Below are 25,393 nucleotides of genomic sequence, written 5' to 3' on the forward strand. Positions count from 1 at the left end.
ATACTTTTTGCTATTAGCTTTGGTCAGTTACTTTCTAATTTCCTTTCTAATTTCTTTCTTGAATAGTGGGTTCTTTAAGAATATATTTCTTTTGTTTTTTTAATTTAGAAATATTTAGGGGTACATTATCATTATTCAATACATGTATATAATATATAATAAATCAGGGTAAAATATTTCTATCTCTTCAACCATCAGTAATTTTACATGTTGAGAATTTCATATTTTTTAGACATTTTGAAATGGGCCCTAGGTTGCTCTAGGCAGTAGTTTCTGTACTATGCCAAGATATGATTTCCCCATTCTGGGTTTGCTGCTCCCGATTCAGTCCCTGTCTGCCCTTACCAGACTTTGGTGACCACTATTCTATTGTGTGGTCCTAAAGAGATAATTTTCTGGTATCTGAAACATACAGTTTTGTTATTCTATGTCTAGCTTGTTTCAATAATCTATTGACTTCAAGTTCTATCCATGCTGCTACGAATGGCAAAATTTCATTTAAAAAAATACCTGAGTAGTAGATTTTTTTATATAAATACACAACATTTTTGTTATCCATTTATCCAATGGAGTTCACCATGATTGATCCTGTGCTTCCATTACTGTGAAGTTGGGCACGTGTTTCTTATTTTCCACATGTATAAAGCCGTTTTTGTTAGGTCATGTGTCTACTTTATTGCTTTCCATCCAATGACTCAACGTGTTCTGCTTAATTTATAACCCTCGTGAGTGGGAACATTTGATTTTTGGCTTGCTATAAATTGCTTTCTATGTTTGAAGGTCGTTTGTATTGTTCACTCTCAGCGTTCTATATAGGCACTACTTTATACTGCTGGTCATGTTGTTATGCCTGGCCTCACTCCGGGTTTTTGCTTGTTTCTTCTCTCAATCACTAGAAAACGGTCTATTTCTTTCTGGATTATTATAGCTGTGCTAATAAGTTGAGATTCTTTCCTTGGGCTCATGTAAGTTATTTGATCATGTATCTTGTTCAAATATTTTGTCTATTTTATTTATTTATTTTGATTTTGTACTGGGCCCAGCATGTAACCCTGAGTACCCTTAAACTTGAGATCCTTGATACAGTGAAAACTAATCATTAAAATCATTAAAACACTCAAGTGCTGGGATTACAGGCATGCACTACACCTGACTCACCAGTTTTTCAATAGGAGTTTTCTTTTGTTAGTTATTTTTCTTCCTGAATTTTGTTATTGTTTCCTCGAGGCTACTGCTTGCTTTCCCATTCTATTAAAAGTATTTTCTGAGTAGACAAAACTTTAATAATGATGAAATCCAGCTTACTAAGATTTTCCTTTATACATTATGATTTTTATTTCACATCTAAGAAACCATGTCCCAATCTAAGTTACAAAATTTTATGTCTATGCTTTTGCTGTTAAAAATTCCTTTCCTGGGTCATATATACACTATATTTAAGGGCTTTCAAAAGGGCCAATAAACAAACTAAGTTAGGATTCTATCAAAGTTCACTCAGGGGACCAAAGAGCATATTAGTTTTTTTTTTTTTTTTACAGAGCAATGGGTGGGGAGTTATGGCCAGGAGTGTGTCAGGGGCTTGATGAAGCCCCATGGGAAGTTTTGTCCCCAGGGACAATAATGGCTCCTCCATGGCTGCATAGATGAGGTTCCCCACCCGTCATCATTCCCTGACTATATCTTTTAGCTCCTCCTCCAAGTCCCCAAGGCCACATGCAGTTGGGGCTAAGTTGCATACAACTGATTGGGAAGGGTGTCTGGGTACTCAGCTAACTGTCCCATGATGCTAGACAGTCCCTTCATTTAGGAGGGGAGGTAAACAATACCAGGCTCAGCTGTGATGAGCTATTGTGAACAGGCATGGTAAACTCCTGAGCAATTTAGGTCCATTTGATCTAAGGTATTACGTAAGCCTGGCATCCCTTGTTAATCTTTTGACTGCCCATGACACCCGATGTTGAAAGTGCGGTGTCGACACCATCCACTATCTGTCTTTTCACATCAGCTAATATCTGTTTTATGTATTTAAATGTTTTGAATTTGGTTATGTTCTGTTGCTACCCCAACCTCTTTTGATTAAATAATGACATTCCTTGTCTTCTGCTTTAGCTGATGTAAGTGCAGCCACGCCTGCTCCTTTTTGCTTGCCACCACACAGAATATCTTCAAGTCCTCCACTTGCAGCAGTCTGGCCACAAACTAAAGTGCGCATCTCATAGGTAGCATAAGCTAGAGCCTTATTATTCTTTCTTTTTTTCTCCTTTTCTTTCTTTATTTTTAAGTACATTTTGTGTATTTTGATTGGAGAATACAATCCATTTACATTCAAAGTAACTGTCTTTAGGAAAGGCCTTACATCCACCATTTGTTTCCACATCATTGGTTCTAGTCTTATGAAATGAGTAGAGAGGAGGAGTGTTGTAGTTTGCACTGGAGCAAGAGGAAAAGTGCCTTAATAGGCAGGCAAGACTCTATCCATTTAAGGTTCTAGCTTGTAAAAATGAAAGTCATTTGAGAACGTCTGAGCTGAGAATGCCACCACAGTTATTTTCTGCTCAAAAAAATAACCAACTAGGCAAGCGTTTCTCCAGCCACAAAAGCAGAGGCCACAGTAGCTATGGCAGAAGGGAGCCAGCCTGCATCACGACCATCAGTAGCGGTCGGAGTGAGTGTCCACATGAGATTAGTCCTATAGGAGTGAGATTTAAGAGTGAGGGGGTCACAGAAACCTGTGCCAATTCCCAGCAGGCTACCGAGGTCAGGCAATGAGTGGCAGGTTGGAGTCCCTGCAAGGAGATCCTGAGAGACAACCACATGGAAGTGTGAAGGCGAAGCCTAGGCTGTGGCAGACATACTGGGATAGGAGGAATGTGGAAATGTTAGGTGTTTGCTTAGGAAAACCGTAGGCATAGAGTGTAGCCAACCTAACCGACGGGCCACACGCAGCACAGACTGCATACTTGGAGGAGTGAGGCTACCTAGGCCACCGGAGGGCAGAGGGCGCCAGATACAGAAGTGCAGGATGTGGTACCCCCTGACCAGCTTGAGTGTTGCTCTGGCATGAGCATTCCTCACCATGCCATCACTCTTCCCTTGTAAAATGGGACATTCGTGCCATTATATGTTGGACATATATAACGTTTGTTTCATTTTATAAAGGCTCAAAGTCTTAGAGGAGATTTTGAACTGTAGACTTTGAAGAATTCTAGAAGTATATGGTGAGGGCACCCCTTGTGGTAGAAGTGAATGCATTGTTGCATTAGGAGACAGCCATGGTCCTATGGGAGCTAGGGGAAGAATTTTATGGCATGAGTGTACAATGTCCTCTTAGGCTGATGTCTTTGAACACTTGGTCCCCAGCTGGTGGTACTATCTTAGGAGGCAGTAAGCCTTCAAGAGATGAGGCCTGGATAGGAAAATAAGTGACTGGGGATGAGCTTACAAGTCACAACCTCTGCTTGGTTCTGGCCTGTGTCTTTCCCTGCTTTCTCTTCTCACTATGATGATGAGCCACAAGCTTCTTCACCAAGCCGAGAGCCTCAGCTACCATGTCATTTTCAATATGAAACCACGTGCTAAAATAAATCCTTACTTTCCTATGTTATTCATTGTCAAGTATTTGGTCCTTGTGATAAACACATTGTGCTTTCATTTCTGAAGGCGGCACTCCTTTAAGCATTTATTTATTGTGATCCAGGTCTAATCGTGACAAAGGACCCCAGTATTGCTTATCTATAAAACACTGTTTCTCCTTCACTATTGGAGGACAGCTTTGCTGGGTGAAGTCTTCGTGATTGACATTTGAAATGTATCACCACTTTCATAGCATACAAGACTTCTGAGAAACCCCTACAGTCTAGTGGGACTTTACCTGTATTTGACCCACTGTTTCACTCTTGGGTTGGATCACAGGTTAGTGGACCTTTGAGATTCATGCATGCAGAAGTACATCTCAGGCCTTGGGATGTTTTCAGGAACCATTTCGTTGAATATTTTCTTTTCCTGTATCTGTCTTTTCAAGCGAGAACTGAGATCATGCAAAGTTTCATTCATTAACTGTATCCTGATAAGCCGCAGGCTTTCATTGCATTCTTTGCCCTCTTCTCTCCATGTGATTTAAGAGGATCTGTCTTAAAGTCATAGGGTATTCTTCAGCTTTTTCTTATCTTCCATGGAAAGTCTCTAATTTAAATTTTTGGCTCTAAGATTTCAGTTTGATTCTTTTAAAAATCATATTTGAGAGTCTCCTGACTCTTGTGGAGATCATAAGTCTCCTCTGCTTTCACTGAATATTTCCTCTGTACTCTCTGGAATCTCACTGGGTTACCATAAAATGATGTTTTTTACTTCCTTTTTTGGCAATATATATCTTTTTTCCCCCTCCAGGATTCAGTTACTAGAGAATCATTCTGTTCCTTCAGTGCTGTCATTTTCCCTTCTATTTTTTATATACACATTTCATCCTTGTACTGATGCCTCTTCATCTGGCAGAGCAGTAGTGTGGCTGCTCACTGGGGGTGTGGAGTGCCTCAGAAGTTCAGGCTCCTGCTCCAAGGGGCGGGGCACTGTGACCATTTCACCTGGAGAGTGTGCAGCATGGTTTAGAGGCATGGCTTTGATTCTTGGGATACATAGTACTGGCTGACCCTGGACTCTCAAGCCATGACTTCTCTTGTTAGCCATCATTCTTGAGAGGTGGTTAACAGGTCAGCGTGGGCATCAGGAAGCACTAATACATCAGTGGCTAATTCTCTCAGTCGCAAGGAGACTGAGTCCTTGAGGTCAACTCAGGCTGTGTACATAAGTGACTGGGAGGGGACTCTGGAGAGGTTCTGTAGCAGTCTCAGGGTTAGATTCTAGCAGGACTTATTACTCAGGTCTAGCACGCTACAATGACAAAAAAAAATCCTGGGGATGTAGAGATACAACGGCTATACACCACTAGAAGACTGTGTACTACACCATTAGCAGTTTAGGGACTTGAGATCCCAGGGTGTGTGGGAGCAGTGGCCCTGGTGCAACTTTGGTAATAGTGTGTGATTCAGGGTCACTTGTGGAGCAAAACAGAGCTGAGGTCTGGAGTGTGCATGGTGTACAGAACTATGTATCTAAGATCCAGGTCATGGCCCTCTCACTGTGGCACCACCTTTGGGTTCCAAAGTACATACACATGCAGAGTCATTGCTTCTCTAAAGTCTGTAGTGCAGATGCATTTGCTACTTCTTAACAGCGGCTCTGGTACCCACAACATCAGCTAGCTCAGGCATGTATAGAGTAACAGCGGCTCTAAGACCCAGTGTGAAGATTAGTTCTATATAGTTGTGTCTGTCATGTGTGAAGTGTGTGGAAGCATACTGCTAACATAGCCAGGGTAATGGGTGGACATAGAGGCAGCACCCTAATTTCTAGGGTGTTCATGGGTTTGGGGAGGTGGTGGCAGTACAATAGAGTCTCTTTAGAAATGGCAGCATAGTGCAAGTCTCTATGGAAAGTCCTTGACAGCAACATGCACCTCAGTGGCAAAAGTCACTAACGTATCTACGCAAGAGGCTACTGAGGCCTGTGCTGGTGAGTACTAAAGGAGTGTCTAGGAGAGCTCTCTGAAATTAAGGTGCTTGGAAACCAAGGTTTCTATAGTCTATAGCAATCAGGTCATTGAGGACCAATCAGAGTAGTGCCTGCTATGTCCGGATTCTGATGGCTTCTACCCTTCCCGTTGGTTCTTAGTACTCTATATGCTTCACCTATGCTGACCTCTCCTTGGCGGCTGCTGCTACTTGCTCCTCCTCTTCCTTCTTTCATTCCTCTTTCTTTCTTTCTTTCCTTCCCTTCTTCTCTCTCTCTCCTCTCCCCCCTCCCTCCTGCCTTCTTTTTTTTCTCTACTGTTTTACTTCAGGTTATAATGGGACTCTAGAACCTTCCCTCATGAACCTTTTGTTCATGACTAAGTAACTGGGCTATTTTGTGTTGTTATATGAAGCCGTATTTTCCACCCTACATTCTTACCCACATCATTCCCTTCTCCATCTTCTCATCACAGCACTCACCCGCTTGGTTTAGTGATCACCCACATGACTGCTCATGTTAAAACTTAACCCCTTCTTTAAAAGACCTATGTTCAAATATAGTCAAGTTTTAAAAGGGTGTTATGCAGTGGTTAGGAATCTAATATTCAAATTTGGATGGAGACACAATTTTGCCAATAATGGATATGTAAGAGATGGCTCAGTGGTTAAAAGCACTGACTGCTCTTCCAGGGGACACAGGCTCAATTCCCAGTACCCACATAGCAGCTCACAACTTTCTGTAACTCCAGTCTGACACCCTAACACAGACATATGTGCAGGCAAATAAAGTAAAAAAGAAGTAAATTAAAAAAAGAAAAACTTATGCTCTGTGTAGCAGCTTAAAACAAACACACACACACACACACACACACACACACACACGCACACGTCAGTTTTGAAGTATTCTATAACAATTCCACCACTTAAAAATGATATGGCTTGCCAGGTGTGGTAGTACACACCTTGATTCCACTGGCAGATCTCTGAGTTCTAGGCCAGCCTTGTTTACATAGTGAGTTACAGGACTGTCAGGGCTATGTACCCTATGAGACCCTATCTCAAATAAAACAAAACATAATTTTAATAAAAAATTAATTTTGATTATGAAGATTTCAGAATAAAGCAATGATCATTTAAAAACAGACATTGGTAACAGAAAGACAAGAGCGAGGGGGTTCCAATCCAGATGTAATGTAAATAAATTATAATAAAACATGTATAAAAAACAGACATTGGTATGGCATGTTTTGTATGTTACCAATGTTTTGGTTTGAGCAAAATACTGCAATCTAAAAATCTTTACAACCAAATAACCAGCACTTAAGTGACATACTCATACCTGACAACCAAAGAAAAATAGTATTTCCTAGATCTTCTTTAAATTCATTATTGAAGACATTGCTGGATTCTGGAAATGATTCCTGGAATGTTGCGTAGATGGCTTGTGCCAGACAATCAGGATACATCTGCCCAAATGGAGCCATGTTAGGTGACCTTCACACTTTATGTATAATAAATAATAACAATATCAAAGAGATGATTAATTTGTAAAAAACATGTCCCTTTTCTTCTTATAGAGTTCCTTTAGCCATTTTATTGTTCATTCTTTGTAATTCAAGTTGAGGAACATTGGAAAAAATCAGTTAAAAATGAGTCTATCCGGCACTTTACAAACATTCCTGAATAAAGAATAAGGTTAAACAAGACAGAATTTGACTAGCTTTTTCTTTTTTTTTAAATGTATATTTCAATTTTTTCCTAGAATTTTACTGGAGTGCTGTATTTGCATAGTCTCCACCCCTATTTCTTTCCCTCCAACTCTTCCCACTTCCCCTTTTACTTTCTCTCAAATGCATGTACTACCTATTGAGTTTGTTTAATGCTGTTCGTCTACAGTGTGCTGAGGGCTAAGCACTTCAGAATGGAAAGCCTATGCAGGGACTGACTCATCCTCGAAGAAAACTGATTCTCTCTCTCTCAGCCGCCACTGTTTACTTGTTGCTCTTCAGCTAGGCATAAAGCCTTGTGAAATTTTTCTGGTCCACACTGGTATGTGTACTTGCATTCTTAATATGCCGGCCATGTTTAGGAAACCTGTATCATTTCCCTTTTCCTGTCGTGTCTAGAGGACACTGTCTCCCTGCAGGTACACGCTGGCTTTTACAATGTTAGGTATAGGGTTGCCTTGCAGATGTACCAATTAGGGGGATGCCACACATTCACTTATTCTCTGTTTTTAATCAGTTGTCTATCTCTGTAATAGTCTCTGCTACAAAAAGGAATTAATTTGATGAGCAGCGAGAGCTACGTTTATCTGTAGGTACAAGGTATATTTAGAATACAGTTAGAAATTATATTGGTTTAGGAAGACAGGATTAGTAGGTCCCGGGTCTATGATCACTTCAGCCATGGTAGTTGACTCAACCAGTAATTGATTTCATTTAAGCTAACTATGGCTATCTTTTAGAAAAAGATATAGATGGTGAGCATAATGAAAAGCATATTTTAAAATATTTATTACTTGTTCATGTAAATGTATGTTATAATCAGTATTAAAACTACAATTAGATATTAACAAAATTACAGCACTAGCAAGCTTCTATTGTTATCAGGAGGTCTTCGTTTTCCTCTTGTCTCAACCCTAGCAACACTCTTAGTTCTTGTGTTCTGGAAGAATTCAGAAGCGACATGGTAGTAAACCAGTCAGCAGCTTAATTGGAACAAACCAGAAACCAGATTACAATCTTCTGTGAGAGAGCAGACCATGCTGAGCCCAGCAGTCCCACTTGTTCCGAGCAGGCACAGGATGCGTAGTTTTCAGTTTTCTATTACTCCCCAACTTGTGCCTCCTCTAGGATACGCACTTTCCAGGAAGCTCATTTTACCCAGAATTAAGTCTGTTATAAGTGTATTACAATATTCAAGAATAATAGATTAGTAAGATAGGTTAATGGGTAAAAAAAAAAAAGTCTGACAACCTGAATTTGATCCATAGAACCCGCAGTAGGAGGGAAGACCTGATGTCTAAAAGAAGCCCTCTCACTTCTACTTGTGCCACATGTGTCACACTCTTACATGCACATGTAGAAACAAGGCAATGATAATAGCTTTTCAAAACGTATAAGAATATTATAGAGGTTTGGGAAGCTCTCGTGTTGAAAGCTCCTTAGGAGGAAGGGTTACAGTAATCTGCACATGCTTCCCTGGAGTGGAAGTCTTACTGCTGATTTGATCTGCCTCCCTAGCATGGAGCATTCTTATCTGCAGCTGGGATCCCGAGCGGGCCCATCCAAACAGACTACCACTTTTTATGTCTTGTCAACCAGCATTGTTCCCTCTACATCCCATTGCAGATGGTACATTGACCAGCCTCTCGCAAACTCTCAGCTGACAGCCTACCTTTTAGATACTCTAGCTATTGCATTTTTCTTGAGGGGTAAACATCGAGAAAGACCATATTTTTGTATTAAAGGCATATGATATTACTATTCTGCTATGCTGAACCCAGATAACTATTGATAACAATAAACTGAGATTCCGTTTACTTTAAACTTTAGCATTACAGAAAGTTCTTATTGGTCACTGTAGAGCACCAACTAATGACCCAAAAGGTGCACATGTTCTAGTCCCTGGTACTTGTAAACGTCAGTTAGGATGAAGCTGAGCTTACTGGGAAGATTAGAACATTCTAGATTATCTTGTGGATTTTAACTCTAATTACAAGTATCATTATGAGGAAAGCTGAGCAGACTGACCCCAGAAGAAGAGAAAGCAATGTGATAGTAGAAGTGAGAATGCAGTGATGGAACCATAGGTCAAAGGAAGATCTCAGGTCCTGATACCAGAAACAAGAAGAAATAGAGGATGAATTCTCCCTGGGTTTCTTCTAAAGAGAACAGCATTGCTGATAGCTTCATTTTAGACTCATAGTCTATTCTTGGATAGCTGTACTCTATAAGAAAATGAATTTTTGTTGCTTTAAACAACTATGGCTTATCATAGTGGAATTTTCTCAAACCCACCAATGGTTTAATAATGACACAGAGACTTATTAATATTTAAAAGTGTAGTCCTATAGCTGGATAGACTCTCAGCACCTAAATTATGCTGCCTGTTCTAGCCCATGGCCCACCACATGGCTAGTTCTTTACTTCTTTGCTCAGGCCCCATATGTCTGTTCCTTCCCATGCTATGCTGGTGAGTCTCCCACGGTGGCCTCATTCTCCCAGACAGCCTCTTTCTGCCTTTTTTTTCCTGCCCAGCCATTGCCTGTCAGCTCTTTACTTTAGTCAGTAGGTTAGTGAGGAAGATGAATATTTATAAAATACAAGGCTAATGATGGACCATAAGAATAACAATACTAAGATCCGGCTAGTACTCAGTTCTGTGCCAGTACAACAATCAACAATTGAATATACAGAGACAATCTTTACACATGTACCCTAACAGCTTATTATAATTTGTAGTAGTTGATAGGAGGTTAATATGGTTATTTTAATCAAATAGTGCTCAATTTTTCTGGTACACATGGTAGGAAGGTGGATGTATGAGGGAAATAATTCTCTAGCCTATTAACGTATTTAATTGTATTCAATGAGCCATGAATATCATCATTACCCAAATGCGTCACATATTATCAGTGGCACATAAGTTCTATTGTAGTTAAAATTAAAATGTAAAAAGGGGTAAATAGATTGAGCCGAAATCCTCAAGTCTCTCCTCTCTCTCTCTCTCTCTCTCTCTCTCTCTCTCTCTCTCTCTCTCTCTCTCTCTCTCTCTCTCTCTCTCTCTTTCTCTCTCTTTCTCTCTCTCTCTCTGTGTGTGTGTGTGTTTATGCCAACTCCTGGTGATTACAAAAAAGATGGTTTTAATTTCTTTTCCTGTTTCTGTGATGAAATACAGTACTCTGATAAAAGCAACTTAAAGGAGAATAAGCTTTTTCTGGCTCAGAGTTCCAGGGTGCAATCTATCACAGCAGGAAGTTATGGCATCAGGAGCTCCAGGGAATGGTAACATGGCACCCACAGCCAGGAAGCAGGAGATGAATGCTGGTGCTAACTTAGCTTTCTCCATTTTATGGACTCCAGGAAAGCAAGCAATGGGATGGTGCTCCCCATAGTGGACAAGTCTTTCAAACTCAATCTCAAGCCCACTATTGTTTTCCCTTACCACACTGTATGGAAGTATAAAATAAACCAAGATTAAATATAAATATTTGATGAATCTTTAAATTTACAGTTATTTATATTTTCATTAATGATATTTTATGTTCTAACAATGTGAAAACATTTATAAATTCCAAAATGCTTATACACACCTGATTTATAGATTACTAAAGCGATAAGATACTTGCATATTACTTTTGTTTTGAAATACTAGGTATTGATACTTCAAAATTCAGAAACCCTATATTTTTTTATTTTTTTTTCTTATTTTACCAAAACAACATTATTTTGATGAACCTTACCTATTAATATAACAGAAAATTAAAATAAATATTTAGTTCATTCATTAAATATAAGCTAATCAGTTTCTCTTAAATAGATGAAAAGATTTAAAAGAAAGTAAAAGAAAAATGATATTTTATAGGTAAATAGAACAGAACCAAGAATATAGAGTCACCAATTTCTAACCAAAGTGACTATGGAACTATAGTGGTTCTCAGACTAAGAGTCTAGAGAACACAGTATCCTGGGTATTGGACATGGTAATAAAACATAACTAAAAATATTTCCATTATTTACATTAGACAACTTTTGGTTGAAAGGTAATAAAATATGCTCAAATATATTTAAAAAAATAAATTTTTCATACACTATGAAAATAATTATTGTAACTGTTAAGTTTTTACATTTACCTGAAAGAATGAATCGATGTTCTTTAGAGGTATTCTCAGGAAAAGTTTTGCATAATTTTCTGACATTCTGTCAAACAAGCAATCTTGATCTCTCCTGTCAGGCTTAAGGAAGACACAAGTATGAAATGAGAGTCAATTGCAATTTACATTAGGAAGTTACATGTACATTATACTGTGTAATATAATATATAAGTATATAATATAGTCTATATAATATATAAGAATATAGTTTATGCTTAAAGGATAGGTCAACTAGTATAATGAAAGGGCCATTTGTTTTGGCATCATAGAGTAGAGTTTGAATGGCAGGTATGTCATTTATTAGTTGTACTACATTGGATGAGATTATATCCTAATTTCCAAGATGACAGTCATATATATATATATCTGTCATATCTTAAAAGATCAATAAAATTATACCAGGGCAAAGATCATGTTTTACATAATTTTGTATTTCAAGTTGCATCTTTAGGAAGCACTATTCTCAATTTTCTGAGAAAGCATCAGATTTATTTCCAAAATGGTTGTACAAGTTTGCACTCCCACCAGTAATGAAGGACTGTTTCCCTTTCTCCACACCCTTGCCAGCATGTGCTGTCACTTGAGTTTTTGACCTTAGCCATTTGGATAGGTATAAGATGGAATCTCAGCATCATTTTGATTTGCATTTCCCTGATGATAAGGAATGTTGAGCATTTCTTTAAGTGTTTCTTGGCCAATTGCTATTCCTCTGTTGAGAATTCTCTGTTTAGCTCTGAACCCCATTTCTTAATTGGGTTATTTGGTTTGGTGGTGTTTAATTTCTTGAGATCTTTATATTATTGGCCCTTTGTCAGATGTAGGATTGGTGAAGATCTTTCTCCAGTCTGTAGGGTATCATTTTGTTTTGTTGACAATGTCCTTAGCCTTACAGAAGCTTTTCAGTTTCATGAGGTCCCATTTATTAATTGTTGATCTTAGAGCCTGAGCAGTTGTTGTCTCCTGTGCCAAGCAGGCACTTCCCCTACTTTTTCTTCTAATAGATTTAGTGTGTCTGGTTTTATGTTGAGGTCTTTAATCCACTTGGAATTTAGTTTTCTGCAGAGGAATAAACATGGACCTACTTGTTGCATTTTTCTACATGTAGACATCCAGTTAGACCAGCACCACTTGTTGACGATTCTATCTTTTCCCCATTGTATTGATTTGGCTTGTTTGTCAAAAATCAAGTGTGTAGGTTTATTTCTGGGTCTTCAATTCGATTCCACTGATCAACCAGACTATTTCTATGCCAATACCATGCTGCTTTGATTACTATTGCTCTATAGTACAGCTTGAGATCTAGGATGGAGATTCCTGTGGAGGATCTTTTACTGTACAGGATTGTTTTAGCTATTCTGTGTTTTTTATTTTTCCATATGAAGTTGAGAATTGATCTTTTAAGGTCTGTAAAGAGTTGTGTAGGAATTTTGATGGAAATTACATTGATCTGTAGATTGCTTTTGGTAAGATGGCCATTTTTACTATATTGATTCTCTTGATCCATGAGCACGGGAGATCTTTCCATCTTCTAATTCTTCTTCAGTTTCTTTCTTTAGAGACTTGAAGTTTTTTTTTTCATACAAGTCTTTCACTTGTTTGTCTAGAGTTACACCAAGATACTTTATGTTATTTGTGGCTATTGAGAAAGGTGTAGTTTCCCTAATTTCTTTCTCAGCCCATTTGTCATTTGTATACAGCAAGGCTGTTGAATTTTTTGAGTTGATTTTCAATCAAGCCACTTCGTTGGAGGTGTTTATCAGCTGTAGGAGTTCCTTGGTAGAATTATTGGGGTCATTAATGTATACTATCATATCACCCTAGACTAGTAATAATTTGACTTCTTCCTTTGCATTTTTGTAACATCCTCATCTCCTTTAGTTGTCTTATTGCTCTAGCTAGGATTTCAAGTACTATATTGAAAAGCTATGGAGAGAGTGGACAGCTCTTGTCTTGTCCCTGATTTCAGTGGAATTGATTTAAGTTTCTCTCCATTTAGTTTGATGTTGGCTATTGGCTTGTTGTATATTGCTTTTATTATATTTAGGTATGTGCTTTGTATCCTAGATTTTGCCAAGACTTTAAAAATGAATGGGTGTTACATTTTGTCAAATGCTCTTTCAGAATCTAAGGAAATGATCATGTTTTTTCTTTCAGTGTGTTTATATGATGAATTACATTGATGCATTTCTATATATTAAACCACCCCTGCATGCCTGGAATGAAGTCTACTTGGCCATGGTGAATAATATTTATTATGTTTTCTTGAATTAAGCTTGCAAGTATTTTTTGGAGTATTTTTGCATCTATGTTCATAAGAGAAATTGGTCTGAAAATTTCTTTCTTTGTTGGGTCTTTATGTGGCTTAGGTATCACAGTGACTGTGGCCTTATAGAATGAGTTTGGCAATGTTCCTTCTGATTCTATTTTGTTGAATAGTTTGGAGAGAATTGATATTAGGTTTTCTTTGAAGGTCTGGCAGAATTCTGCACTGTATCCATCCGGCCCCCCCCCTTTTTTTTTTAAACCTTTGATGACTGCTTCTATTTCCTTAGGAAATATAGGACTATTTAAGTTGTTTACCTGATCTTGATTCAATTTTGGTAGTTGTTATATATCAAGAAAATTGTTCATGTCATTTAGATTTTCAATTTTTGTGGCATGTAGGCTTTTGAAGTACACCCTAAGGATTCTTTGGATTTCCTTGGTGTCTGTTATTATCTTTCCCTTTTCATTTCTGATTTGTTGATTTGAATACTCTTTCTTTGTCTTTTAGTTAGTTTGGCTAAGGGTTTGCCGATCTTGTTGATGTTCTCAAAGAACCAGCTCTTGATTTTCTTGATTCTTTGAATTGTTCTCTTTGTTTCTAACTTATTGATTTCAGTCCTGAATTTAATGATTTCTAGCCATCTAATCCTCTTTGATTTGTCTGCTTCTTTTTGTTCTAGAGCTTTCAGGTGTGCTGTTAAGGTGCTAGTATGGGATCTCTCCAATTTCTTTAAAAAGGCACTTAGTGCTATGAACTTTCCTCTTAGCACTGCTTTCATTGTGTCTCTATGTTTGGGTATGTGGTGGGTTCATTATCGTTGAATTCTAGGAAGTTTTAATTTCTTTTTTTATTTTTCCCTTACTCAGAAGTCATTGAGTATGGAGTTGTTCAGTTTCCATGAGCTAGTAGGCTTTCTGTTCTCTCTCTTGTTGTTGAGTTCCAGCTTTAATCCATGGTGGTCTGATAAGATGCAAGGGATCATTTCAATCTTTTTTTTATCCTTTGAGATTTGCTTTGTGACCAAGTATATGGTCAGTTTTGGAGAAGGTTCTGTGAGGTGCTGAGAAGAAGATGCATTATTTTGTGTTTGGGTGGAATGTTCTGTAGATATAGGTTAGGTTCATTTGATTCATGATGTCTATTAGTTTCATTATTTATCCACTTAGTTTCTGTATTGATGATCTGTCTATAGGGAGATAGCATTCCAAAGTACCTTACTCTCTACACATGACCAATGATCAGTCTCTGTATTAATCACTACTGTGTCAGTTTTAGTTACCTTTCTATTACGGTGATAAGACAGTATGACCAAGGCAACTTATAAAAGAAACTGTCTAATTTGGGGATTAATGTTTTAGAGTGTTAGAGTCCATAATCATCATGGTAGGGAGCACAGCAGCAGGTAGCAGCTGAGTGCTCACATACTGAAACACAACTATGAAGAAGAGAGAAACACTGGTAATGGAACCAGTCTTTTGAAATATCAAAACACAACCCAAGTGACACAGGTTCTCCAACAAGGCCACACTTCCTACTCCTTCCCCCAAACAGTTCAACCAACTGGCAACCAAGTATTCAAGCATATGAACCTATGGGGTAATTCCATTCAAAATACCAGTCACCTTTTCTAAAAAGAGGCTTCTTTAGGTGTAAAAATATGTACTTCCAAGCAGTTTAACACTGTGTCTATTTAGCTGAGTAATGATATTAGGTTCTCTTCTAGGGTCTATGACATACCCAGGCATACTTAGTCTACCTAATGATGCCAGGCATGCTTTTCATCTTGTGGAAAAGGACAGTTTTACTCTATGATTTACTTGCTGTGCCTTTGACCTGGATTTCTTTTCCTTCTTCTATATGGTCTTCTATGGTCCATAATCTTGGTCCTTCTATGTTTCAGAGTACCCAAGTGTGCATTCATGAGGCCTTTAAAAGATTTAACATTTTCTTTTGATTGAGTGATATAATTCCTCTACCCTGTCTCCAATCCCTGAGATTCTCTCTTCTGCTCAATTTTGGTGAGGTATTATTAGACTTAGTGCATTTTTCATCTCATTTCAATTTGGTTTTGGTTTCCTTCAGGTTTTCTATCTCTTTATTGTGTTCTATTCTCATATCCTGATTGGTATTAATTATTTCATTCAACTCTTTGCTTGCATTTTCTAGGTCATTATTTTGGCATTTATTCATGTCCCCTTTGATTACCTTGAACATATCTAAAATTACTATTCTGAGTTCATTATCTTGTGTGTCATCTAAGCTATCTTGTGTGTCATCTAAGCTGTCTTCCTCAGGGAACATTACTAATTTTTAAAAAAGACATATTGTTTTTATTTTTTATATTGTTTGTGTTGGTATTGTGCATATGGAACAGTGTTACTGGTTGTGTGGTTTGAATATCTGACCCACCTGTGTTGAGTGGGCATTTGGATTTCTATTTGTTGTTACCTAAACTTGGCTGGTCTTTGAAATTTCTGAGTGATGCTTGAGGTTCAGTGTTGGGGATACAATGTTGACATGTAATTGGGGTATTAGAAGTGTCCAAGCTCAGCTAGGAAAAGGTACAGCTTGGTAAGACATCGCTGTCATGTAACACAGGCTGTGCACACAGTACTTGGGATCCCAGGGCGAGGCAGCATAGCAATAGGCAGTGCACCCTGTGGAGGGTGAGCAGTGCACCCTGTGGAGGGTGAGCAGTGCCCCCTGTGGAGGGTGAGCAGTGCACCCTGTGGAGAGTGAGCAGTGCACCCTGTGGAGGGTGAGCATGGCACCCTGTGGAGGGTGAGCATGGCACCTTGTGGAGGGTGAGCAGTGTACCCTGTGGAGGGTGAGCAGTGCACCCTGTGGAGGGTGAGCATGGCACTATGAACAGCACTCCGATGTGAACTTTGGTCCTGGAAGTGGGGTACTGTCACCAGTGAAGACCTTGTACTGTCATGTGTACAGTCCTTATATGGTAGCAGCTTGGGTCTCAGTGTAGGCCATCTTCTAGCTTTTTGCCTCATTTTGGAAAGCCAAGATTTAAGGCACCATTAGGGTATTTATTACTACTGCATTTCTGCTGGCCAAACAGTACTTCCTGTGCTACCAATGCCACTTTCTTACCTTTTCCCTTAGATTCAGATCCTTGTCTTTCTGAATCAAATGAAAGTTTTCTGTCTATCTGAGCACCACGTTATCTTTTAGATTCTCAATGTTACTGATCTGTAGTAGACTTTCTGTTCAGGTTATCAACATATGATATGTAAAGCTACAACTTTATTATTCACTACAGTATTGGGTCTTCTTTATCTTTCTGATTGATTAAGAATTGAGTTCTGTGAAATCTTTATTGGAATCTTAACTCCTCTGAAAGAAGAAAGTTTAAATGTAATTTTTAGTTTGTGTGGAATGCTTTAACATCCATCTGTGCAAAAAAATTTTATTAACATTATGTCTACTGAAAAAATAATTATGCTACAAATATATGTTTTACATAATTTTTTAAAATGTCATTTACCTTGAATTTATGCAGAAACCACCACCAAAAGGAGTCATGCAAAAGAGCAATGGAGGAATCTGAGAGAATATGGGTTTTCCAGATTTTAAATATTTTTTCCTATGAATAACAAGTTAAAACCTATTACTATATATAGTTATGTAAGCATGCTTTAATCAGAGAATATAATAAATTATAACAAAACTTCCTAAAAGATATTTAGTCAAAACACATGAATAATATTAATTGTTTTAGTAGTTAACATTAAAAACTAAGAGTAAAGTTAAGCTTGATGACATACTTCATTTAACCAAAAACACTTAGAATATTGTCCTATCAACATATAATTGATAACTTATTAAGTATTTTTCATCTTTAGTGCTAGAGATTTGAAAATAATGGAATGTATTTTGTACTTATAGCATCTCTTGATTTGAACATTAAATTTTCATCAGAAATACTGTAATAGTCTTTCTATATTCATAATTAAATGTTTACATAAAATAGTCATAAAATATATATTTGTAATTTTATTTCAAATATAAATATTTTTAATATTTATATATTACTTTTTATATTTGTATATGAATCTATTAAAAGAAACTGATTTAAAATTTTAAGTTATCAGTCATAGCAGCCACATTTTATTTGCTTAAAATGGATAGTACCTACTGCAAAAATTATGGAGACTAAACCAAGCACACAAAAAATGTAGAAAACAGACTGTATTTCTCATTTTTTAAAAACTTAAGGTAAATATCCATTTAGTCATGGAATTTTTACTCAGTAAATTCTCTCATGAATTGGTCCAACATTTACCTGTAGAAGGACTCTCTTGTATCTGTATGGGAGCATCACCTGCCAATTAAAAAAATGAAAACAAAAACCTATGGCCTATAGGAAAGAATAGGCTAGAAGTTGGGGCATCTTGCAAGTAGAAAAGATTCTGGGATAGATCCAGAATGGTAATTTTTCCAGTAACAATTACAGTTTTATATATCTTCTTTAGGAGAGATCAGAATAAGGCAGACTTGCAGGAAAAAGAGACCGAAAATTAGATGCTGGATTAGGGGCCATAGAACAGATGGAAGAATCTTTGAATTAAGATAGGAAATCTTCACAGGAATCTAATCTTGAAATTAAAATAACATCAAAAGAGGTAGTTCCAGATGAGAAAAAATTTACACAAAGGATTGAAGAATTAGAATGGCAGCCCATAGGGATGAAATATATTGACTTAAGAACCCAGATTGTACTTATTGATGATACCCTACACCAATGTTATGCAATAAACTATGTGTATCGTTTTTGTAGAGTTTGGAGAATGAAGATATGTGCATATGTTGATGAATCACACTATTGATGCATATTCAGAATTCCAATGGGCCTCTGCCCTTAAATTCTGAAAAGGATAATTCTGAGATTGCACATCTGTCAGTGATGGTGAGTGTCTTGGAAATGCCTTTGCAGATTGGGACTGATGGTACTTCGGCATGTGTATCCATTGGAATACAACAGTTTTGGGATAATTTAATATAGGAAAATTTACAGATACAATGCACAATCCTATAAGTCAAGCAACTGTAGAGAGATCAGGCAATAATTTAACAGAGGTGCTTATAGAACACAATGGAGATAAGAGATATCCCAGAGATAGATTAAATGGTGCTTTGTTGACTTTGAATTTTTTAAAGTCAAGGAGGCAGGTAACACAGCTGTTAAAAAGCACTAGAATTAGACAGCAGTCATTGGAGACTACCAGGAAAGGTGAGGTCTGCCCCAAGCCCTTCAAGTACCAGCTTCTGGGTCCCAGCTCTGCTTGGAATTCCAGTTCCAGAGACAGCAGCCATTGGAAATTATCAGCAGAGTTCCAGAGGCAGCAGCAATTGGTGACTATCAGCACCAGTGCCAGGTGCCAGACCCCAGTTCTGCCCGAAATCCCAGAGGTAACAGCCACTGGAGACTTGCAGCAGTGGTGAAGTCTGTCACCTGACTATGCGTCAGTTCCCAGGCCCTAGGTTTCTGCAATCTCAGAGGCAGCAGCCATCAGCAACTACCAAAGATGACAGCCATGAAGGACTACCAGACACCTCCAAGCCTACTAACACCAGAGACAACCATATGGCTAGAGGACAGTATAGGAACATACTCAACAAAACCCAGGCCAATATGGCACCACCAGAACCCAATTATTCTACTACAACAAGCCCTGGCTATCTTAACACACCTGAAGTGAAGGAAAAATGACTTAAATCTAATTTATGAAGATGATAGAGGCTTTTAAACAGGAAATAAAGAAACCTCACAAAGAAACACAGGAAACTACAATCAACAGGTGAAGAAAAGGAATAAATAAATCCTTTAAAGTAGTACAGAAAATACAAGCAAACAGTAGAAGTAAATGAATAAAACTGTTCAAGACCTGAAAAGGGAAATAGAAATAATAAAGAAAACACAAGCTGAGGAAATTCTGGAGATGGGAAATCTAGGAAAGAGAACAGAAACTACAGACATAGGCATCACTAACAGACTACAAGAGATGGAAGAGAGAATCCTAGGCGTAGAAGATACAATGGAAGAAATCGAAACATTGGTTAAAGAAAATGCTAAACCTAAGAAGTTTCTAACACAAATCATCCAGGAAATTTGGGACATGATAAAAAGACCAAAACTAAGAAAAATAGGAATACAAGAAGGAGAAGATTGCCAGCTCCAAGGCCCAGCACATGTCTTCAGCAAAATCACAGAAGAAAATTTTCCTAGCCTAAAGACAGAGGTGCCTATACATGTACAAGACGCCTACAGACACCAAATAGATTCGATCAAAAATGAAAATCTTCCCACCACATAATAATTAAATAATTAAAACACTAAATGTACATAGAGATAAGGGCCAAGTAACATATAAAAGCAGACTTATTAGAATTACACCAGACCTCTCAACAGAGACTTCAAAAGCCAGAAGGACGTGGACAGATAACTTGCAGACCCTAAGAGACCACAGATGCTAACCCAGAAAAAATTTCACTCATCATATTTGAAGAAAACAAGATATTCCATGCCAAGACCAAATTTAAACAGTTTATTTCTACAAACCTAGCCCTACAGAGGATACTAGAAGGAATACTCCAAAACATCAAAGGTAACTACACTGAAGAAAACACAGGAAATAAATAATTTCACACCAGCAAAAACAAAAGAAGGGAAGCACATGCACACACAAATACACACACACACACTACCACCAATATCAAAATTATAGGAATCAACAATCATTGGTCATTAATATCTCTCAACTTCAATGGACTCAATTCCACAGTAAAAAGACATGAGTTAACTGAGTGGATATGAAAACAGGATCCACCATTCTGTTGCACACAAGAAACACACTTCAGCAACAAATATAGACATTACCTCAGAGAAAAGGGTTGGTAAAAGGTTTTCCAAACAAATGGGCCCAAGAAACAAGCAGAGGAAGCTATTCCAATATCTAATAAAATAGACTTTCAAGCAAAAGTAAACAAAAGAATTGTGGAAGGTCTTTACATACTACATACTCATCAAAGGAAGAAATCTACCAAGATGACATATCAATTTTGAACATATGTGCCCCAAATGTAAGAGCACACACATTCATAAAAGAAATATTACTAAAGCTTAAACCACACATTGAACCCCACGCACTAATAGTGGGAGACTTCAACCCCCCACTCTCACTGATAGATAGGTCAATGAGACAGAAACTAAACATAGAAATAATGAAACTATGGTTATGAATCAAATGGACCTAATAGATATCTGCAGAATATTTAACCCAAACACAAAGGATATACTTCTTCTCAACATCACATGGAACTTTCTCCAAAATTGACCATACATTCAGTCACAAAGCAAGCCTCAATAGATACAAGAAGATAGAAATAACTCCTTGTATCTTATCAGATCACCATGGACTAAAGCTGGAACTCAACAACAACATAAAAAACAGAAAGCCTACAAACTCATGGAAACTTAATAACTCCTTACTTAATGATCAGGGATGAAATAAAAAAGAAAATTAAAGACTTTCTAGAATTCAATGAAAATGAAGGCACAACATACCCAAGCTTATGGGACACAGGGAAAGCAGTGCTAAGAGGACAGTTCATAGCACTAAGCACCTTCATAAAGGAATTTGAGAGATCCCATATTATCAACTTAACAGCACACCTGAAAGCTCTGCAATGAAAAGAAGCAAAGACATGAAAGAAGAGTAGATGACAAGAAATAATCAAACTCAGGGCCGAAATCAATATATTAGAAACAAAGAGAAGAATCAGTGAAATCAAAAGCTGGTTCTTTGAGAAAATCACCAAGATAAACAAACCCTTAGCCATACTAAAAGGCAGAGAAAGAGTATACAAATTAACAAAATCAGAAATGAAGATGGGGACAAAACAATAGATGCTGGAGAAATCCAAAGAATCATCAGGTCTTACTTCAAAAGCCTGTGCTCCACAAAATTGGAAAATCTAAATGAAATTGACATTTTTATTGATAGTACTGCTTACCAAAGTTAAATCAAGATCAGATAAGCAACTTAAAAAGACCTACAACCCCTAAGAAAATAGAAACAGTCATTAAAAGTCTCCCAACCAAAGGAAGGCCAGGGCGAGATGGTTTCAGTGCAGAATTCTACAAGACTTTCAAAGAAGAGCTAATATCAATACTCCTCAAACTATTCCACAAAATAGAAATAGAAGGAACATTTCTAAAATCATTCTATGAAGCCAAAGTCACCCTGATTCCTAAACCACCCAAAGACTCAACAAAGAAAGAGAATTGCAGACCAATTTCACTCATGAACATTGATGCAAAAATACTCAGTAAAATACTTTCAAACTGAATCCAAGAACACATCAAATACATTATCCACCATAATCAAGTAGGCTTCATTCCAGGGATGCAGGGATGGTTCAACATACAAAAAACTACCAATCTAATCCACCATATAAACAAACTGAAAGAAAAAAAATTACATAACCATCTAATGAGATGCTGAAAAGCATTAGACAGAAATCCAATTCCCCATCATGATAAAAGTATTGGCGAGACCAGGGATACAAGGCTCATACCTAAACATAATAAAGGTTATATACAGCAAGCCAATAGTGTCAACATCAAATTGAATGGAAATTGAAAGCAATTCAACTAAAATCAGAGATAAGGTAAGGCTGCCCACTCTCTCCATCTCTCTTCAACATAATACTTGACATTCTAGCTACAGCAATAAGACAACTAAAGGAGATCAAGGAGATACAAATTGGAAAGGGAGAAATCTAAGTATCGCTATTCAAGGATGATATGATAGTATAGATAAGTGACACCAAAAATTCCACCAGAGAACTATAGCTGATAAACACCTTCAGTCAAGCGACTGGGTACGAGATTAATTAAAAACAAAACAAAACAAAACAAAACAGTAGCCCTCCTGTATACAAACGACAAACAGTATGAGAAAGAAATTAGGGAAATGAAACCCTTCACAATAGCCACAAATAATATAAGGCATCTTGGTGTAACTATAACCAAGCAAGTCAAAGACCTATATGACAAGAACTTCGAGTCTCTGAAGAGGATATCAGATGTCCATGCTCATAGATCAGTAGAATTAACATAGTAAAAATGGCCATCTTACCAAAAGCAGTCTACAGATTAAATGCAATTCCACCAAAATACCAATACAATTATTTTCAGACCTTGAAAGAACAATTCTAAACTTCATATGGAAAAACAAAAAACCCAGAATACATAAAAAAAAAATATCCTGTACAATAAAAGAACTTCTGGAGGTTCCTTTATCCCTGACTTCAACCTATACTATAGAGCAATAGCAATAAAAACTGCATGGTACTGGCATAGAAACAGATTGGTTGGTGAATGAAATTGCTCAAAGATCCAGAAATAAACCCACACACGTATGAACACTTGATTTTTGACAAAGAAGCCAACAACATACAATGGAAAAAAGACAGCATCTTTAACAAATGGTGCTGGATTAACTGTATCTCTACATGTAGAGAAATGTAAATATGTCTATAACTATCACCCTGCACAAAACTCAAGTCCAAGCGGATCAAAGACCTCAACATAAAAGCAGATACACAAAATCTATGAGAAGGGAAAGTGGAGAAAAGCCTTGAACTGATAACTTCTTGAACAGAACACCAACAGTAAGATCAACAATTAATAAATGGGACCTCTTGAAACTGAAAAGCTTCTGTAAGGCAAAAGACACTGTCAACAGAACAAAATGGCAGTCTATAGGTTGGGAAAAGATCTTCACCAAACTTACATTCAACAAAGGCCCAATATCTAAAATATATAAGGAACTCAAAAATTAAACACCAAGCAAACCAAATAACCCAATTAAAAAACGGAGCACAGATCTAAACAGAGAATTCTCTACAAAGGATTCTTGAATGGCCAAGAAGCACTTAAAAGAAATGGTCCTTAGTCATCAGAAAAATGCAAACCAAAATGACTCTGAGATTCCGTCTTCTGTCCATCAGAATGGCAAAGATCAAAATCTCAAATGACAGCACATGCTGGCAAGAATGTAGAACAAGGGGAACACTCCTCCATTGCTGGTGGGAGTGCAAACTTGTACAACCACTTTGGAAACCAATCTGGTCCTTTCTCAGAAAATTGGGAATATCTCTACCTCAAGACTCAGCTAAACCACTCCTGGGCTTATAACCAAAAGATGCTCCTCCATATAACAAGGACATTTGCTCAATTATGTTCATGGCAGCTTTAGTCATAATATCTAGCATCTAGAAACAACCTGGATGTCCCTCAACCAAAGAAAGATAAAGAAATTGTGGTACATTTATACATGGCATGGCACTCAGCTATTAAAAACAAAGAAACATAAAATTTGCTGGCAAATGGACAGAACTAGAAAATATTATCCTGAGAGAGGTAACTCAGACCCAGAAAAACACACATGATATGTACTCACTTATAAGTAAACTTTAGCTGCGTGACAAGAAGACCCAAGGGAGGATGCTTAAATCTCACTCAGAAGGGGAAATAGAACAGACCGCAGTAGTGGTTGAAGAGAAAGAACAAGGTGGGTAGAGACCAGACCTGGGGAGAGCTGGTAGTGGGGAGGGGGACAAGAAAAGGGGGGTGGGGAAGAAGGCCTGCAGAGAAAAGAGAAACTGTGAGTGGGGGCATCTCTGAGACAAGCTGGAGGCCTAAGTCAGGATAGGCTTCTGGGAGGGTATGAGGGGGACTCTAGCAGAGACTCCTAGTAGCAGGGGTCATGCAGACTGACAAAGATACCCTCTAACTAGACAAGACTCCTATTAGAGGAGGGAAACACCAACCCACCCACAAAAACTTCAACCCAAAACTTAACCTGCCTACAATATGTGCAGGGATAAAGATAGAACAGAAAGAGCAGAGATTGAGTGAATGCCCAACCCAATGCCTGGTCCAACCCAAGACCCACCCTATGGAAGAGAGCCAACCCCTGATACTATTAATGATACTCTGCTATGCTTGCAGACAGGAGCCTAGCAGAGTTGTCCTCTGAGAGGTGATGCATACGGTGTCTTGTGGGAAAGTGGGGGGAAGGAGAAAAGGACCTACAGGTAACAGAAGCTCCATAAGAAGACCAACAGAGCCAACTAACCAGGGCCCAGAGGGGCTTGATGAGACTGAAGCACCAACCAAGGACCATGCATAGACTGTACCTAGGCCCCTACATAGATATAGCTGATGGGCAGCTCAGGCTTCCTGTGGGTTTACTAGTAAGAGGTACAGGCAGCTGTCTCCGACATGGTCTTTATTGCCAGCTTTTTGATCACTTCACCCTGGCGGGACTGCCTTCCCAGGCCATAGGGGTAGAGGACACGTTTAGTCCTATGGTGAATTGATTAGCTGGGGTGGATGGGAATGGGGGCTCCTCTTTTTTTCTACTTATTTTTTTTATTAATTTATTCTTGTTACATCTCAATGGTTATCCCATCCCTTGTATCCTCCCATTCTTCCTTCCCTCCCATTTTCCCCTTATTCCCCTCCCCTATGACTGTGACTGAGGGGGACTTTCTCCCCCTGTATATGTTCATAGGGTATCAAGTCTCTTCTTGGTAACCTGCTATCCTTCCTCTGAGTGCCACCAGGTCTCCCCCTCCAGGGGACATGGTCAAATATGA

At 38.0% G+C, this 25,393-nt stretch overlaps 1 protein-coding gene across 1 annotated transcript in view; it reads right to left on the bottom strand.

Annotated features, from left to right (window-relative positions):
- Fam227b (family with sequence similarity 227 member B) overlaps positions 1-25,393 on the bottom strand; it is a 151,276-nt gene that overhangs the window by 109,989 nt on the left and 15,894 nt on the right. Inside the window, exons 7-9 of the mRNA XM_051144910.1 lie at positions 17,211-17,309; positions 11,425-11,526; positions 6,907-7,033 (exon numbers count right to left, since the gene is read on the bottom strand). Of these exons, the coding sequence (XP_051000867.1) occupies positions 6,907-7,033; positions 11,425-11,526; positions 17,211-17,309 (328 nt within the window). The remainder of the gene's footprint in view (positions 1-6,906; positions 7,034-11,424; positions 11,527-17,210; positions 17,310-25,393) is intronic.

This window comes from Acomys russatus, chromosome 4 (genome assembly GCF_903995435.1).
Source record: "Acomys russatus chromosome 4, mAcoRus1.1, whole genome shotgun sequence".
NCBI lineage: Eukaryota > Metazoa > Chordata > Mammalia > Rodentia > Muridae > Acomys > Acomys russatus.